This window comes from Amborella trichopoda, chromosome 3 (assembly GCF_054954075.1).
Source record: "Amborella trichopoda isolate Santa Cruz 75 chromosome 3, AtrichopodaSantaCruz75HAP2 v2.0, whole genome shotgun sequence".
NCBI lineage: Eukaryota > Viridiplantae > Streptophyta > Magnoliopsida > Amborellales > Amborellaceae > Amborella > Amborella trichopoda.
Window position 1 is genome coordinate 42931701 of NC_142338.1, and position 20358 is coordinate 42952058.

Below are 20358 nucleotides of genomic sequence, written 5' to 3' on the forward strand. Positions count from 1 at the left end.
TTTGGCCTGAACAACTTAATCAGAGTAAATTACCACAATGCAATCACTTGTTCAAGATTACATACACGAAACAAAGGTAATATGAGTATTTTTAACAAAAATATGAAGGATACACGAAACAAAGGTAGTATGAGTATTTTTAACAAAAATATGAAGGAGACACCTAATGAAAGATTTTTAAAAGAAAGAAGTTTATATAAGGTAGCAACCTTAAAATGTACGATTAAAGATACAACCCAAAATCCATCGAAAAGGTTGTTTTAATGTTGAAAATCCCTCTAATTGATCATCGAGATATATGAATATAAAAAACAAAAATATTTCGAATCTAAAAAATAGTGCATCGTACAATACATTATCTAAACCATCCATTTTCAAAATTTTCATATGTTTATAGATCTACTTGATTTTAAGCATTTCTTTGAGTTTAAAATTTTATAATTAGATACAAAAATAGATTTCCAGATAACTCTAAAAAAAATTTACACCAAAATTACATGTTATGATAAAATTTAGAGTTAAAGTTGTAACCTTATGGAAACCACATCCTTTTTAAAAAGGAAAATTTTGATATAGGAGTGTGAGGCTCTAAACAATCAATTAGGGACACTTCAAAATTTGTTTTGATGCCCAAATATCATCAACTTGATCATCTCGACCTTAAGATGCATGGACAAAAAAAAACAATAGATTTCAAATTCTAAAAATAGTATACATCTTATAATTCATTTTTGGACTAGCAACTTTCAAGATTTTGAAGTTTTCATGTATCTACTCAATCTACATTATTTTTTAAGCTTTAAATTTTATAATTAGAAATAAAATCATTTTTTAAGGCTATCATAAACGTTTCCAATATTAAAGCTACAGTTCTCGACACTATTTAAAGATACGTTATCGACACTATTTGAAGATACACTTACATTGATTGTTTAGAGCCTCGACTTTATATCAACCATGCCCTTTTAAAAAACATATTTTTCCTTCACAAAACAGTGTGGTCTTTGTGATGTGGTCTACAGAAGTTAAGCTGAAGACTCCAACCAGCAGCCCATTTTCCAATCCCCTCATGAAGATGGAATCAAACAATTATTCAATGGAACGTGCACAATAAATCAGAGAAATTTCAAATAAAATGGCCAACTAAAGTCTTTTTGTCACGCCGTCTTTAATAAAGATTTTCTAGCGTAGGTGTGCTGGTATACTTGCCAAGACCGTAACAGGGGAGAAAGTCTACTACAGTAGACTACTGAAAATAAAACTTCTTTTTTTGGAAAAGTCGGGTGATGCTAATACTAGTACACAGTAGACTACTGAAAATAAACTTCTGTTTTCGGTGGGACGTACTACGAATGATAAACCAATAACGATGAATGTGCAAGAACTAATACTGCACTTTTCACGTTATAAATGCTCTGTACCCAGATCACATTATTCGCTATACTTTGATTAGCAAATCACACATTCTTTTAATAAACAAAGTTGACATTATAGGATACATGTTAGAGATCAATAACACAGATATGCGCTTGCACACGGGCCATTCGCATTGCCCATTGCTTGTGCTTGAGACACAGAAAACATCTAAACATAGGAAATTACACCATAATCCAATGAAGTACAGGATGAAAGGGGCAACCACCATTCATTCCAATTAGCCAATGATCGAGGATCCATCACGTACCAAGATGAATGTCCCAGGGGCCCCCGTGCTAGCAGACTCCTCTGGAGATCAGCAAAAAAAAAAAAAGGACAGTTAATGCCCATTGACAAAACACATACCATATACCATTTGATCATCGTACAAGAACCCCTAATTCCTGCCATTCTTTCTTTGTTTAACCTACGTCTCTAAAAAACTGGCTAATATGTCACCAGTCAAAAGAAGAAGTTGGCGATTCTGAAAATGGACAGGATCCATGGGCTGGGAGTATATATTCTTAAAGAAAGTACTAGTCCAAAATCATTTTCATCAACATGTAAAAAGGAAGAAAACGACAAACAATGCAACAAACTACACAGGAAAGAAAGACATGACACAATGATCTACAACTTTTTTACATGGCTCCCTATGATCAATCGCAACCCTCTAATTTTCACAACAATATGTCAACATTATTGTGTTTCCTAGAGACACAGAATGTGGTCCTGCACTACTAAACAGGTCATGGCTATAGATGGTATTAAAAGAAGACTTCGCTATAGATGATATTAAAGAAGACTCAAGGGAACTCAAAGAAAAACAGCCAGAGTTTCTACAACCAGTTAGTAAATGGCAGTCCAACGATCATCTTAGCACTGAGCGTCTTAAAAGGCAAAAAGCAAGACAGACAATTCCCTATTTTTTCTTTCATCAAGTTGAGGGTTAAACAAAGGAGACATGTACAAAGCCAAAAAACAGCACAACCACATTTCTTTAGATATGTGAATGCTGATGAGAGGCGGATCTTGTAAGAGCATACCTAATGAATGAAGAACTGACGACGGTTCAACTTCAAAATATTACTCTCGAAGTATTTCTCTCACTAAATTCATCCTCCACGACCCCATCCACCATAACCATATCCTCTTCCCCTGTAAGATGGTCCCCTGGAATCCCAACGATGGCCAACACCACGGCCACCATGACCCAAATGGGCCTTCTGATTGAAATCACCAAAAGTCTGCAACTCAATTTAAGGAAAAAAACAAAGAGTATCATCAAAAATTGAGCAAATATTAACTTAAAATTCCAAAGGGAGTTAACAAGGTTTTAACGTTGATGTAAATGAAGTGAAAGGGAGTTAACAAGGCTTTAACGTTGATGTAAATGAAGAGAAAAGAACATCTGTCTTTTTGCATCAGTTAATGAAGTAAAAAGAATCAAGCTCAAAGAAGGACGCAAGCAAACCTCTGTATCAAGTTTCATCCGTTCAGAGTACCTTGTCCTTCCATTCCACATCCCACGACTCGCTATGTTAGATGAAAGAGAATCAAAGAACTCATCTTTGATGTACACTGGCTGCAGTGAAGAAACAGTTACAGCAGCAGAGCTACAGTAATGGCCACAAGGACCTGAAGTACAAACTAGTGAGAGAGATTCATGAATTAAAGCCTCTCTCTTTCTCTCTCTCTCACACACACACACAAACAGAATTTTCAGTACCGTAAAGGCAAAGATTAAAGGCAAATAATATAGCAATATCAACAATATGTACTTTAGCATCCAACTTAGGGTGGTGTTGCCCATGGCGTTCGCTATCACCTGCATCACCATCATCAGGATTATGCTCCACCTCATCTTCAACCTTCTCCCTTACCTTTGCCTTGCCAAGATGGCCCCATACTTCATCTTTTTTGAACTTGTCATTCATAGCGATAAAATCAAATTCTTCAGTGAACTCATTTGCAGAACGTTGAATCTTCACAAACAAACAGAAAAAACAAGAAAAATATTTTCAGCTGAACTGAAAAATATGCTGGCAAAATAAAAGCCACGCCAAGCCAGAGAATATATAGGCTCTCAATGGTATCTACGAATTTGATTTAATGAAGTTAGCATTCCGAAATTCTATGTTTTCCTTTACCCTTTTTTTATTTTTAAGAACAAACCAGTGTTTTTAGATTAGTATCACTTCGAGTGAATTGAACAAAGTCTTTCAGTTTGGCAACTCAACCGAAGCAAAGTGAAGGGTATACTGGAATTTCACTATAGCTTGACTTTTTTAAGTACATCTTTAATTGTGCGAGAAAAGATACAAAATCATTGGAGCATGCCATGTTAACCAGCCAGATAAGTTGATGCAGAACAGGATGTTTTTAAGTTTTTCTAAAGATTTTAGGGTTAGTCTGGAAAATAATTGGGGTTAAAAATCAGTCTTTCTTTCACATAGGGTTAAAAGTATCATTTTGTCTCCGATTTTAGATAGGAGTCCAATTTTATTGGAATTACTTAATAAGAGTTCAAGCTATATTAGAAAAGGGATTTCTTTAGGATTAAATTATGTTTAGTCTATCATCGTCGCCGTCGCCGTCGTCGTCGTCGTCAAAAACCTTTCCCAACTAATTGGGGTCGGCTATATGAATCCCAGTTCATCATTCTGCTCTATTAAGGGTCATACCCTCAATGAGGTCATAAGTCCCCATATCTTTTCTTACTACTTCCAACCATGTCCTTTTGGCCTACATATTGCCCTTTTTGAGCCTTCCACTTGAATTAACTCGCACCTCCTAACAGGTGTTGTACTGGATCTGCACCACACATGACCAGCCTACCTAAGTCTAGTCTCTCTCACCTTATCGCCTATTGGTGCCACACCTAAATTTTTCTGAATGTATTCATTTCAAATTCTATCCCTTCTTGTCTTGCTACTCATCCATCTCACCATCTTCATCTCCGCTACACTCATTCTATGAGTATATAATTTTTTGACCGCCGAACATTCCGCTCCATAGAGCAAAGCTGATCTCACAGTTGTCTAATAAAACTTGCCCTTCAGCTTCATTGGTATGCAACGATCACATAAAATTTTGGTTGTACATCTCCACTTCGCCTACCCAGCTCTTATTCTATGCGTGACATCTTCCCCAATCTCTTCATTTGCTTTAAGTATCAACCCAAGATATCGAAAATGTGTTCTATTTGGTATTTCCTGGCCGTCAATTTTAACTACTTCCCCGTCTCTACTCCTATTATTACTAAACGTGTATTCCATATATTCTGCCTTTGTCCAGCTAATTTTAAAACCTTTAGACTCTAGAGCATCCCTCTAAAGTTCTAACTTTGTGTTGACATCGTTTCAGATCTCATCAATCAAAACTGTCACATCTACGAACAACATGCACCACAATACCTCATCTTGTAGGTGCCTAATTAAGTTGTCCATAACTAAGACAAAGAGGTATAGGCTCAATGCTGACCCCCTGATGTATACCTAATGTCACTGAAAATTCACTCCTCTCCGCTAGTTGTTCGTACACTAAGTAGCGCTCCATCGTACATATCTCTCACCAAGTCAATGTAGTGTCTGAAGACTCCTTTTCTTTTCTAACACCCACCAAATCAAATCTCGAGGTACTCTATCATAAGCTTTCTCTATAACAATAAAGACCATGTGGAGGTCTTTTCCCTTCACCCTAAACTTCTCAATCAGTTGCCTAAGTACGAAAATAACCTTAGTTGTTGACCTCCTTGGCATAAAACCGAAATGATTTTCTAATACACTCGTTTTATGCCTTAATCGTTGCTCTATCACTTTCGCCCAGAGCTTCATAGTATGGCTCATGAGTTTGATCCTTCGAAAATTCACATGATTTTGTATGTCTGCTTTGTTCTTGTAAATAGGTACCACAATACTTTTCCTCCATTCGTCTGAAATTTTCTTCGCTCTTAACACCTTGTTGAACAGCTGACCAACCTCTATCGAGATAGCATCTGGTCCTAAAGCCTTTCCTATCTTCATCCTTTTCAAAGCTTCTTTCACCTTCAATATCCTAATCCTACGAATGTATCTATAAACTCCACCTTCATTTATTCCAATGGTTCCTTCTACCACTATGTTCCCATAGTTTTCGTTATTTAATAATTTTTGAAAATAAACTCTCCACTTTTCGTTGACCTCTTCATCCTTCACTAAGACCCTTTGATCCTCACTCTTAATGCATTTTAACATGATCCAGATCCCCACACTTTTTCTCTCATTTTTGCTAATTTGAAGACAATTTTTTTACGTTTTCAAATTTACCACTATCCATTCACGCTTTTTTAGCATTTTTATATTCTTCCAAGTTTTGATCATTTCTAGTACATTACGTCAAGTTCTATAACATGATCGTTTTTCGCTAATGGCCATCTTAACCTCATCATTCCACCACCAAGTTTTCTAATGGGAATTTTTTTCCCTCTCCATTCTCCTAAACGTTTTTTCCACTTTCTTAATACAGTCAGCCAACTCATTCCACATAACATTGACCTCACGTTCAAAGTTCCATTTTCTTTCTTTCACTAATTTATCCCTAAATAAGTCTATTGTCTCTTTTTTAAAATTCCACCACCTAGTTCTTGGACACCTATTAATTTCACCCCCTTCTCTTTTATGTCTTTATGCAGACGTCCATAACCACGAGCCTATGTTAGGATGTCAAACTCTCTCCCAAGATAATCTTGCAGTCTTTACATAATGGTTGATCTATCTTCTTAGCTAAGAAGTCTATCTGGCTTATATCTGATCCACATTTATGGGTTATTAATGTCCATCTCAATTTTTAAAATAAGTATTTGCTATTGCTAGGTCATAAGCCATAGCAAAATCTAGAATAGCCTCACCCATCTCATTTCTTTCCCCAAACCCATATCCCCCATGTACCCCTTCATATCCTCTATCATCCTTCCCTACCTGACCATTTAAGTTCCCTCCCAAAAGGTCCTCTCTCCATTTGGCATGCCTTGGACTATTTCATCCACATCCTTCCAAACTTGTCTCCTAATTCCATCCTCTAATCCTACTTGTGATGCATAAGCACTAATTACGTTAGTTATCTTTCCTAACACAAGTTTAATTAATAGGAGCGTATCACCTATTCCCTTGACATTAACTACTTTATCTTTTAACTCTGTCTACTATCATTCCTACGTCATTTCTATTATTATCTTTTCCTGTATGCCAAAGTTTATACTCATCGATTTCTTTAGCTTTTTCCTTGCCATTTAGTTTCCTATAGACAGACTATGTTTACTCTCCTTCGTCTCATTGTATCCACTAACTCCATACTCTTACCTGTAAGCGTTCCTACATTCCATGTGGCTAGACAAATCCTATTCTCTTGGACTAACTTCTTTACCCACGCTCGTCCAGAATGTCGACCTTGCCTATAATAGGGGTTTATAAGGACTTTGATTCACAGTTGAATGTTTTTATTTCGAAAGAGTCTCGGTTTAACTAGAGAGCTATGAAACCTTCGCTTGTATCCTTCCACCGATATTTTCAAACCAATTTTCAATTCTAGATTTCTACTTGTAAATTTGCTGTTGCATTAGTTGGTAACAAAGCAAACCCATATCCAAAGTGCCAAGTTTGTGTGATGGCTGCCAGAGGGAGTCAAGTTCATGCTGGCGATGCAAAATTACATGGGAGGAATATAATGATCTGAAGAGGAGAATCAAGGAATTGGTTTGCGAGGAACATAAAAAACATTTGAACTGAAGGAGTTTTAAAACTGGTGGACAAGGTGCAACCAATCCCTCTAAAGGATGTTTGGTCAGTCATGACAATGATGGATCTTAATCCAATCATAGTGATGAGTCAGGTTTAGCAAATACTAGCTGATTTAACAACCAGGCAAGAGACAATCTTAACATAATTAGCCAATCACAGAGTTGGGAAAAGGCTCTAATGATGATGATGACTTCATTAGAAGTTCAAGTCATATTGGAAATAGGATTCCTAGAGGTTTTACATTGTCTATAAATAAGGGTTGGTATAAAGTTTTGATCCAGAGTTGTATATTTTTGTTGTGAAAGAGTCTTTGTTTAACCAAAACGCTATGAAGCTAGGTTTGTACCCTTCCACAAATATTTTTAATCAAATTCTCAGTTCTTTGATTAATTTGCCATTGCATTAAGGTTAGCCCATTTAGCAATGAAAAGACCACACATATGACCCCATGGGGGAAGAACACACTCTCGAAGAAGAAGAAGAAGAACACACACACTCTCTCTCTCTTGCTCCCCATATATATATTATATATATATATATATATATATATATATATATATATATATATATATATATATAGACACACCTCACTCTCTATCTCTCTCCATACACACACCCTATATATAAATATATATATATATAGGAAAAAGCTGGGATTAGCCCACTAGGTTATATGAACATATGAGCCCAACGGCTCAGATTGAATCTGGGCCGATTTGACGATCACGGATGTCCAGTAGTGCTTGAATTTTATTTTTTTTTCTACAAATCCAAATCATTTGAAACCTTAGGTGTGTATTCTTCTCATCAAGGCGCACCTAATAAAAATATAAAAAAAACTATTCGCGAAAGAAAAATGACAAAAAATATTCCCTGAAACTGTTTGGGGGTATTTTGGTCAATTTATTTCATGTAAAATATTTTTTTGATATTTTTCAAAGATTCACCTATTTTTGATAAACACACGCCTAAAATTTCAAATGATTTAGATTTGTAGAAAAAAAAAAATTCAAACACTACCAGACATCCGTGATCGTCTGATCAACCCAGATTAAATCTGGGCCGTTGGACCTCATATGTTCATATGAGCTAGTGGGCTAATCCCAGCTTTTTCCATATATATATATATATATATATGGACAATAATTGAAATCAGAATTTTTCTAAGTGCAAAAAAGTGTTTAAATTTTTAAAATGCCATTCATAAAAAACTTTTAGTGATGTGATAATTGCTTTAAATTTTATAAATCTTATGTTATTTAAATTTGGGAAAGTATATAATAAGACCATTTACCTTTGGTCCAAGGTGGTCACCATTAATCTTGATCATTGGATGTGAAATTGGGTGGCTTCATTTATTTCATTGACCAAGCTCAAAGTTCAAAAGAAATTTTCTCAAACTTTGTGACACACCCAAGCTATCATATTTCACATTGGATGGTTATAAGTAATTGTGACCTTACTGTACCAAAGGTAAATGGTCACATCGTATACAATCCCTTTAAATTTTTATTTGTTTATTTTTAAAATATACTCAGATTTTCAGCAAATTGGCTGAAAACCGAAAAGCTTCTTTTCTGGCCAAAATGAAAAGGCCTCTTAAGCGAATCTGATAGCATAAAAAACTGGAACCTAAGGTTGCAAAAAGGAAATTCAAACTGCACGGGCCCAAAACCCATGATGTCACAATATCCTATGTTCTGCTCCTGAAATCTGCATCGTACATGCACTGAGACAGTGTATGGGTCAGTCAGTAACAAAGACGTATCTATATGAAATCCATATGGGAAGTAAATCTCCTCCTTGCGAAGTAGAGATTGGTAATCAAATTTGGCCTTTGATCTGGTAACTATTTCCGCAGGAAGCAGGTTTCTGGACACTTCCTCCACATCCAACTGGGTAATGGACTGCAGCAAGGCCTCTTTATGAGAGCTGAAATTTCCTGGATGAAGAGATTTCCAAGATTTAAGTGGGTTTTTTAACATTTGTAGTTTTTTTTTAAGCCGAAATCCAGCTCAACCGAGAACCAGAGGCTGAAATGAGGACCAGGAGGAGCAACAAATTGTTTGAAATTGGGTTCTTCAAACCACCAGGATTTGCATGACCAAGTGTTATAGGCAAAAATTTTGGAATTAGGCTCATGAAGGCATCCATCCATGAGCACTCAGCACCCTTCTCTAAAACTCGCTGAGTCTTGTGAATATGTCCTAACCAGTTTCAATGCCCGATGGGTACAGACAATTTTAGAATCAATCCTTTATTCGTGATAAGGAACATGTCAATGAACCTTATATACAATGCATCAGCATTTAAAGGGATTGAAAGAACATTCGCTAGACAAAAGGTACTCTAAAACTATGATAATTATATCAACTCCGGTGTTTCAAAACTTGGCTGGGGCTCAGAACTCAGGCCTTGGCTTAGCCGCAATACTAAGGCAAGTCCAAGCCAACTTTTACATCCATGTTGAGCCCTCCAATAAGCCAACCAAACCCAAAAAGGAAAAATCCTCAAAAAAGGGTAAAAATTAGGAAAAAAATTATAAACAGAAAAGGTACAAAAAAGGAGAAAAAGATTTAAAAAAGTAATAAAAATAGTAAATCAATTAAAGATCATTTTCTAAAAAATTACTAAAAATCATAAAAAGTATATAGAAAACTAATTATGTCATTTATAGCTGTTCTAATCAGAGATTGAAATACTTATAAAGCCATCATAATTATTTATAAACCACTCCGATAAATCCCCAGGTTTGGGGGCTTTCGAGCTTGGCACCCTACCGAGCACGAGTAACTCGGATAAGTCCAAATTTGACTCAATGCGTTTGACAGCACTATTCAATACTAAAGGTGTTGCAGGACTAGCATGATATTCTAAAACCGAACCATGGATAAAAGGTGATACCCAGAAAGGTCACAAATAACCATACTAGAGATGAGTCCTTCCCGGTCCTCTCGTACTAGGGAAAGGTCCTCTCAATGCTCTAATGCCCACACTGGATATGGACTGAACTGTCTCCCAACATTCTGAACCCAGCTCAAGTACTGCTTTAATGGGCGAACAACCCAACCCTTGGAACGTACCACCGACCAAGGTGGCGAAGAGCCGACATCGAGGTGCCAAACAAACCTTCCAAATGATTATTTCTTATTATGGTGGAATGTGTAATCTTAAACACAAAAATAAATAAAGAAATACATACTTCGACACATGAATAGGTGTGAATTGGATAACCAGAATTAGTACCAAAATAAGGAGAAATTGAAAAAATGCATTTCTGCTTCCATATACATTTTGAGGAGATTACATTAAATATGAAGTGACTTTCTTGAAGATAATACAGAAACAAGGATTGTCAAGGAAACTCAAACTAGAGACCACACCCTAAAGTCTGAAACAACAAATCATCAATACCCTTGGCTCACAAATGAACAAGCTAGATTGTGATCACAATAGCACTAACAAGGTCATCGATCTCCTCCAATGCATTCATATGCCTATAAAATAGTTTAGGCCACACTAGTCTGGCATCATCATGGTCATTAGAGCCTTATGCCAATTATTTGGGGTCGGCTACACAAATCTTGTTCCTCCATTCTGCTCTATCAAGGCCCATACCCTCAATGAGACCATTAGTCCCCCATATATTTCTCGCTACTTCCATCCAAGTCCTTTTGGGACTTCTACTTGGAGCCTTCCACTATAACCAAATCACACCTCCTAACTGGTGTTGTATTAGGTTTGCAATACACATGGCCAGCCCACCTAAGTCTACTTTCCCTCACTGTGTCACCTATTGGAGCCACCCCTAAGTTCCCTCGAATGTATTCATTCCGAAATCTATCCTTTCTTGACTTGCGACTCATCCATCTCAACATTCTCATCTAAGTTTCATTTATCCTATGAGTATGTTGTTTCTTGACCACCCAATATTCCGTCCCAAAAAGCAAAGCTGGTCCCACAGTTGTTCTAAAGAACTTCCTCAATGTCTCCATTATTCTTCCAAAATATCAAAAATACTCTCTTTTAGGTATTTCTTGGCTATCAACCTTAACTACTTCCTCGCTTCTACGCCTATTATTACTAAAGTTGCATTCCATATATCATGTCTTAGTCCGGCTAATTTTAAAACCTTTAGATTCTAGAGCATCCCTCCAAAGTTCTAACTTTGTATTGATGCCACTTCTAGTCTCATCAATCAAAACTTTGTCATCCGCGAACAACATACACCACACTGGTCTAGCATACCATGTTGAATTCCTTCTACAATAAAAGGAGTACAAAATAACCATCAAATATCCGAAGCTAGTAACAAGTAATGACATTTAAAGTCCAAACCTCACCCATATTGTCCTTTTGATCAATCTAATGACCAGGGTTCAGTATTATTGGCAGCAAGAAAGATCCTTAGCCATTTACACGCTAAAAGGCAAACAAAGTATCTCTTCTTGCCATGTTCGGCATCTTCAAGGTCTATGTCATTTTAAGTGGTCTATCCATACACTCCGCAATTTTCAACTAAAAAGGAATGGAAGGAAAATTGAGTTCTTTACAAAGGGAAAAATGAGCTTATGCAAATTTCAAAGAGAATTCAAATTTTACAAGCAAATACACCTTCAAGGAATATCCAAATTTCCCTCCTTTGAAATCAAATGAATTATTTTTCATTGTTGGTCAGGATAAAGGTCTGAAGTTTCGAATTTTAAAAATATAAACCTCAATGAAGAAAATAGACAACTAATTAGGCTGTCAAGGTAGACCACAACAACTTTTCAAAGCAGAAGCTGAATTGAACGAGGTTTGAACCACCCTCCCCCCCCACGCCCCCCCCAAAAAGAAGGGGAGAGGGACAGAGAGAGAAGAGACCCCCCATGCACATTAGAAGAGGAGATGGAGTTGAAAGGGAGGAGGTGCATCAAGCTGGGCCAACTCGATCCCGGATGAGGTAACCCCCGCCCAACTCCTATCGTCCAGACGTTGGTCGTACGATCCGTACTAGATCATATATATATATATATATATATATATATATATATATATATATATATTGAAAAAACAACTTCAATACAATAATCTCTTTTAGGCAAATAACATCATAAAATGATCAGAGTGTCATGCTTTGCATGAAGGCTGACTTTCCCTAATGGATAAGCAAAGAAGATATTGAAAGCAGGAAATATTGAATACATAAGAGTCATAGAGTAACAATTCAACATCCATGATATACTCAATAGACAAGATTCCATTATCCTGCTACAAATAGCAAACACTAGTAAACATAAGGATTGATAGAACTCATCACATAAAAAAGTAGCAGAGTAAAACGCAAGTAACATGCCACTGCAAAGGTTATAAGATCATGTCACATTCTCACCTTACCTGCTTATTACGGGGTATAGGTAGAGGCAACAAAGGCGCTTGATTTTGAGGTGGCGAAATCAAGGATGAAAGATCCAGTGATGGTGGTACAACACTCTGTATATCTCTTTGCTCAGCATATAGCATCCGGGCGGTTGATGGCAAAGGCACCCCAACTTGTAAAATTGGGTCTGGTAGAGCAGGAGCTGTATCCGACAAAATACTTGATGTGGAAGAGACTGCCATGGAAGATGCAGACTGAGACACAGACTGTGCAGGCAAGGTTGAGAGACAAGCAGCCCTAGGTTTGCTAGAAATTGGTGTCACCATGACATTTACTTCTTGCAAAGGGGACAGCGAGGAAGAGATTGTCAGTAAATTAGATGTCAGAGTTGAAGTGGGGGGAGATGACAGAGAAGCCTGGCTAGAGAGAACAGGTGATAAATCAGTAGACAGTGAAGTGGAGATCTGAAGAGGGGCAATGGTACATGGTAAACTAGAGGAAGTTATTGGGAGTATGGGCAAGGGAAGAGAACTAGTTACGTCTGACATTGTTGGCAGCTTTGTCAGGAATGATGCATGAGCATCAGGATTTGGCAAATGCTGTTGCAGGGAATATGAAGCCATTAATCCAGGTGAGGGTTGAAATGGAATAGGTTGTTGCTGAACATGAGGAAGACCATTTGAAAGTCCATAATACCCTTGCCAATACATTGGCACATTCAGATGTGCAGGTGCAGAAACCCATGGCCCTAAAATGGTACCAGTCTGGTATTGAGGCAAAGAGCCCTGAAGAGATGGTGGAGGCAGTGTTGAGCGCTCCCCATAGGAGTCTGCATCGGTCACACTACCACTTGCAGTTGATGCCAAACCAGTAGATACAGGAGTCGCTCGAGAATAATGTGACTGTGTAGTAATGCAGGTCATGGTACTGCAAAAAAACTTGAGTAAAACAAATGGGAAACATAAGATTGCAGAAAACTGACCTGTATGATAGCAGGATCATGTTGCATCTGCAGCACCGCATTCACTGGTGGAGAGGACTTCACTTGCAAGTCCTTCATAACAGAAACCAAAATAAAATAAGCTCAGGATCACGATTATCTCTGTAAGCCTGGTAGAGAAAATTATAACTGTTTCCACTAAATAGGGAAAACCCCATCCAAAAATGAGAAAAACACAAATTTAAAAGAAATCAGAAATGGTTGTATGGATATCATACAGCAGAACCAAATTCCCATTTCACAAGGCCTCTGCCTTGTGTAGCAAGAAGAGAGCATGTCAGATGCCGAACATGGGCACCAGTGTTGGATGCAGCACTTCTAAAATTAAGTGCTAGCTACCAAACCATCCATGCACATGTCCATACATAATGGATATTAACATATCTGTCATAAGCGATATATATTGCCGAATAGATTCATTCCCAAGAATCCATCTGCACAAATATATGGACATATTACCAAATAGAGTTCATTTCCAAACATTTCTTTTTTATCAGTAACCATTTCCAAACACTTCTACAAATGTGCAGTTGCTTTTTCTTTTCCTATAGGTACACAATTTGTTAATAGATAGCTAATCCTAACTAGATGTAAACGGTTGATGCAAAATTTTCAATAAATTGTCTGACTGCAAAATGACATGAGGAACAAAGAATAGTTATGAACAGCGAGCAATCATAGACCCCAACCTTAAGTTAGAACACAATGTTCTAAAATGCCGAGATCATATTCTAGGTGGTCTAGATTCTACAACACAGTCAAGAGAGTGAAGGGAAAAAATATCACTGCTTTTCTATGAGGATGTTTCCGTCATATGCCATAACAACTCACAAATATGCCCCACAAATGCAGAAAAATACGTAAAAACAAACAGAGAGACAATAAAGCTGAAGGCCCAAAAACTTTGCTTTTTTTTTTGTTGAAAATTAAGGCCCGGAATTATTTTTGGAACGCACGGTCTATAGGCCATAGGAGAACTGTAGAACAGGCAACTGGCACAAGAATCCAAGTAAGGTGAACAAAGCATATACATTGGCAAAATATATCCCAATAGCCAAAAGGAAAATTGAAATTGAGTAAGATAAAGCATCTTTGGATTTATTCATATGTTACCCAAAATATCCTTGCCTCAAAATTTCTAAACTGAGGCATACATTACATAAGAGTGATTTAAAACTAAAACTTTGCTCGGGACTCCCCCGGAACCCATGCCCAAGCCAACAGTACCACTCGCCCGAACTGCACCAAGACTCGGCCAAGTCTTTGCATAAATAATGGATACGGGCCCATGACCCAGCAAGACCCGAGCGAGTCTAACGTTTTTTGAATTGAACTTGGCACCACGCCAAGTCAAAATGACTCAGTAAGTCCGGATCCAGCAACAAAATTTTCAAACATTTTATGCAATGTTCAAAACTCCAGCCTCCAGGCACCATGGAGACCAAAACGCTTAGGTGCCTATAGGTTGGCTTCCTAGGCGTCTTGCATCTAGACGCTCAAAGTGTCAGTTAAGCACTCACCTTGAGGATGACGCCTCTATTCACCTTGGCTGAGGGTGCAAATAGGACCTTGGCCAGGGGCATTTTTCATATTTCCCCCTAAAAAGGGGGAAAGGGTTTTGGAAGCTATTTTAGCCCCAGGCCCTCTGTGTGTATTTTAGAGAGTGAAAAGCTATAAAAACTCTAAGATTTTTAGATTTCTATCAAGTTTCGAAAAGAAATTCAACATTGTACTTCCCGATACACTGCTTCCTCTCCTCTGGTGCCACCTCCGCTTCGGCCCTGGACAAAGGGAAGAAGCCAACGTTTCCCTTAAACTTGTCCCCCCCCCATAGTAACCATCTTTACCTGCCGCCTGCTCCTAATCTTGCCAACCCCCGTCCCTTCCACGCCCCTTTGTCGGCCTTCCTACACCCTTTGCCTCCTGGTCCCCCCCTTTGAACTTGACCAGTCTAGCTTCCGTCCTTTGCATGTCATCCCTTCGTTGAACCTACCCATATGCCTAGAAGCCGCCTAGTTAGTTCTTTCCACCCCCAGAGAGACGACATCCGGGGCATTGGAAGGTGGGCGCAATTCTGCTGGAGGGACCCCAACCTCCATTGTAGGCATTTTTCTGACGAGAGGATCTTTTTCTTTTTCTCATCCATGTCTTCTTCACTCAGCTCTCAAGTCTCTGCTGTCGTCCTTTAGAGGTGCCTCCCTCTCCCTGCAACAGTGGTCTACCCTTACCGATGTTTCCCATTCCCAAAAGTTCTGGGTCCGTGATGACGACATCCCCCTGTACACTTGGCACCCCCAGACCTTTTCATCCATGGGGCTAAGTGTGGTAAACCGGTGGCAGTTAATTGGAAAGCTTGCGAATATCTTCCTTTGGGTTCTGTCCTCCTCCTAGTTGAGGTCCTCAACACGTCAACTCTTCCCTCCACCTTGTGGTCATGTCTAGTGGGGGAACTTCACCTCTTTTGTGGAACCCCGCATCCCCCAACACCTTCCAACCTACCTCTAAACCCCTTGCCATCCAGAACGGCTAGACCCTGGTCGAGAGAAAGACCAAATGCCCCTCCTCGTCTCTCACCCCATCACTGCTTTCGCCGAACAGCCCTTTGCAACTCCGGTCATGTTACAAGTGGACCTTCTCACTGTCACGATGGAACTCTTCAGTTTTTGGTGACTGACACTTGTTCCAAGGCCCATCGCTCCATCTCGCCCACTCACCCTTCCACATCTGCATCCACCCTTTCACCAGCTGTCCCCACTCTCGTCCTTCGCCGTCTCGCGGGAGACCCGTTGCTCATTCCCTCGGACCGCGATGTTCTGCTGGACGCCCTCCCCTGTTCCCACCCTTTGGTGTCCTTTTCAAGGTGGTTTCATCCTCGGTCGTCCCCCTGTTGCCACCTCATCATGGAGATCCTCCTCTGTTGTGCCCCTTGGCGTGCCCCTTGCCTTCCCCTGCTCCGAGGCTACCCTCCCTCTCCGTCTTTAATTATATTTTCCCCTTCCATCTCTCCATCCTCTGTAGCCTCCCCACCTGCTTCTTTTGCTAGCGCCTCACCTCCCCACTGTTCTCCGACACCTGTGCAACCCCCTATCTCAATTTATTGCTCCCTCCCTCTCATGTCAACCCGCACCCCGTCTCTTCCCCTCCCCCTCCCCTACCTCATCCCATCCTAACCTTGCAGTCGCCACCTTTCTCTCCTCCCTCCTCCCAACCTTCATCATTCCCCATCGATTCTTCCCATGTTGTCACTATTCCCCTTGTGCATCATGACTCTCCCTTCCCCCCTCTCCCGGTTCCTTCAACCCCTGGGGCTACTCCTCTGCATTCTCAGGCTCTGTCCACCCCTCAGTTTGATCCTTCCTCTGCTGCCATCGAGCTTGCCCCCCTCCCCTCGCCTTCAAAGGTATTGTCTTCCTCTCCTCCTTTTCCCATGCCTTGTCGTAGCCACCATCGCTCAGGGAGAGCACGCCGCTTCCGATCACCCATTCCCTTCGACCGTTCCCCCTCTCCCCCTCCCAATCACCCCGAGAGCCCCTCATAACCTCCTCTCTCTCTCTTTGGATCCCGCTGGTCCATCCCTTCTTCTTTTCCTACTCCCCCACCTTTCAGCCCTTTGCAGCCCTCTTGGTAGAAGTCTACCACTCTTGTGCCTCGACTCATGTCCCTTTTAACCCTATTCGCTTTGTGTGGCCCTTTCCTTACACCTTGGAGCATGGCCTGCCTCCCGCCAACCCCACCCCCACCCCCTTGCACCCTGACTTCTATAATCCGCCACCTCTTGCACCTATCCCCACCCCACCTACCCCTCTTTCGTCTCCCAAAACCCTGCCACCTCCTCTATGGTTTCGACTGTTCCTATTGCTACCCTTCCACCTCTGCTTTCTCCATCCCTTGCTTCTTTGGTTACCCCTATCCCCTCCTCCCCCCTCGACTTGGGACCCCTTCCGTCACCCCTTTTCCCCTCTTCCACTGTGTCCAACATCTGGGCACCATTGCCCTCGGATGGTTTCAGTAGCTCTCCTTCTTTATCCTCCTCGCCTTTGTCTTTGGGGTTTAGTTTCTGCTCCAAAATGGACAAGGCTCAGGGCAGCGTTAACAAGGTCATGGGTATGATCTGATTCAAATTCAACAGTTCCAAGGAGGATGTCGAGGCTTTCTTCAAGTCAAACGCTCAATCCAGGTTCAAAGTACCAAAGGCTCTGAGAAACTTGCTAGACTTGCCAGCAACATCAATTACGACTGCCCCCGCTCCTCTAATTTCCCATCTTCGTTGGCAGACTCTTGCGCTCCAACCACCTCCAAACGTCCATTTAGGAGGTCCTTCTCCTTGCTTAAATTATGAAGATGCTAGTTTGGAACATTAGGGGCCTCAGTTCCACCCGCAAGACTCTAACAGTCCATGACTTCTGCCTCAAACACACTCCAGGGCTTTTGGCATTAATCGAAACCAAACTTCCTACTTCAACCCTCTCCCAGGTGCGCCAGGTCTGGGGTCGAAGACCCTACCAATAGGTCACCCTCGAAGCTGTTGGGGCTTCTGGAGGCATTTGGCTGATTTGGGACCCCTCCTCCTTTACCCTCGAGAATTCCAAGATTGCCGCCCGCTCAGTGACGGTCTCCCTTTACCATAGTTCAGACTGATTCAGTTCAAAATTCTCAGCAGTTTATGGACCTAACTCCAACTCCGACCAGTACGTGCTATGACAAGAACTGGATAACGCCGCTGCGCACCCCCCTCCTACTGGGGAGCATTGGTGGTTACTTCAATGTCACGAGGTGGTCTCATGAGAGCATCTCCTCAGTTATTACTCTTGCAATGCTCGCCTTTGCCGACTTCATCGGTAGACACAAGTTGGTGGACATTTTTGTGCTACGAACTCAGTTCACCTGGTCCAACAATGCCTCTCAATCTAAAATCGACCGATTTCTCTGCTCCCATGATTGGGACACCGTTGTCCCGAGAACTTCTTCGACTGCCTTACCTAGAATTGTGTTAGACCACAAACCCATTCTTCTTGATACCTACCCCACTCTCAGAGGGCCCAAACCTTTCCGCTTTGAACTCTGCTGGACGGAAGAACCCAACTTTGCCACTAACTTGAAATCCTGATGGGCTTCCTACTCTCCTTTGTCCCTTGGTTTGGGTGGTTTCAGGCTTCAAAATAAGCTCACACTCCTCAAAGGATCCCTCAAATCCTATCATAGTCTTCTTTTCGAGACCCCAAAACCTAGCTTCTTGACTCAATCCATGAGCTTGATAACCTCAAGGACACCTGCTCTTCTTCATATTAAATTCAAATGTGACTTGCAATCCCTACTCAGGAAAGAAGAAAATTTTTTAGCATAGAGGTCCCGAGTTAAATGGCTCAAATGTGGGGACCTCAACACCACCTTCTTTCACAAGATTGCAAATTGCAGACGAAGGGCCAATTCTATCAGCCGCATTCAACACCTTGTAATCACCTTAGAGGATCCTCCCACATAGAAGACACCATTATCAAGTACTTCAAGCAGTAGTTCAAGGCCCCTTCCTGGTCAAAACCACAAATGTCCGACCTATCTTTCTTGAGTATTACCTCTGACCAAGCTCTGTGGCCTGAAAGACCCTTCTCTGAAACCGAGATCCTTCTAGCGATCAAGGAACTCGGCCAAGATTGTACTCCGGATGCAAACAATTTCCCGGTGGCTATTTTCAATCATCATTAGGATATATTGCGTCTAGACTTTTTAGCCTTCTTTGCTGAATTTTTCGAACGGGCCATTATCAACAAGGGAATGAATGCTACCTTTATAGCTCTAATTCCTAAATTGAAGGGGCGGTGGAGCTGAAAGATTTCAAGCCTATTAGCCTTATCAACAGTTCCAATAAAATCTCGGCTAAAGTACTAGCTTCTGGGCTGAAATCTACTTTAAGCTCCGTTATTTCCCCAAATCAAAGTTCTTACGTCAAAGATAGGCAGATCCTAGATGGTGCCTTAGTGTAGCACATGAATGTATCCTTTCGAGGATGTCTTCCAAGATCCCCGGTCTAATCATCAGATTAGACTGGGAAAAGGCTTATGATCACATTGATTGGGACGTGTTAGAAGAAACGAAAAGAAGGGCTTCGAAGCTCGGTGGAGGAAATGCATCTAGGGGTGCATCCGTGGTCCTCTGTTCTCTATCCTTGTCAACGACTCCCCCAAAGGCTTCTTCAAATCGTACAAAGATTTTAGACAAGGAGATCCCCTATCTCCTTTCTTTTTGCGATCGCAGCAGAGGTCTTCAGTAGAACTACGGCCAGAATTTACCAGGCTGGCCTGGCAAAAGGTTTCCAAATAGGAGCCTAGGGTCGAACTGTTTCACACCTCCAATATGTCGACGACACTCTTCTACACTCTTCTATTTTGTGAACTAGAAGCCCACCAAGTCAACAAGTTACTCACATTCCTTCAATGCTTCCATTTGGCAACTGGTTTCAAGGTCAACCTTCAAAAGACTAAGATGATGGGAATCCTAGTTGAACCATCCCCTTCTGCAACCAGTTGGGGTTGTGGCATAAACACCCTCCCAACAACCTACCTTGGCTTGCCGCTTTGCCATGACAAACCAAAACAGGCACAATGGAGTCACATCATCGACAAGATGGAAAGAACGCTTGCTTCTTGGAAAGGGTTCCTCTCACCTGCGGGCAGACTAACCCTTATTAAAGCCGTGTTCTCCGGGGTGCCCATCTTCCAGACGTCACTTTTTCACATTCTTGGGTCGATGCGCTCTAGCCTAGAGCAATTGATGCGCAATTTCCTCTGGTCTGGAGTCAGATCTTC

The 20358-nt window shown here is 40.7% G+C and overlaps 1 protein-coding gene across 10 annotated transcripts in view; it reads right to left on the minus strand.

Moving 5' to 3' along the window:
- Positions 1–1367: 1367 nt before the first annotated feature.
- The window catches only part of LOC18422680 (protein decapping 5), a 32565-nt gene continuing 13574 nt past the window's right edge, over positions 1368–20358 (minus strand). Inside the window, exons 3-8 of one of the 10 annotated variants that reach the window (XM_020667965.2) lie at positions 13538–13609; positions 12573–13457; positions 3245–3401; positions 2891–3001; positions 2463–2663; positions 1368–1725 (exon numbers count right to left, since the gene is read on the minus strand). In XM_020667965.2, coding sequence (XP_020523624.2) covers positions 2982–3001; positions 3245–3401; positions 12573–13457; positions 13538–13609 — 1134 coding nt within the window. In that variant the 3' untranslated portion in view covers positions 1368–1725; positions 2463–2663; positions 2891–2981. Of the gene's footprint in view, positions 1726–2462; positions 2664–2890; positions 3055–3145; positions 3402–12567; positions 13458–13537; positions 13610–20358 lie in introns of all 10 variants that reach the window. The other 9 variants (XM_020667959.2, XM_006878566.4, XM_088860618.1 and 6 more) reach the window with 9 other exon arrangements.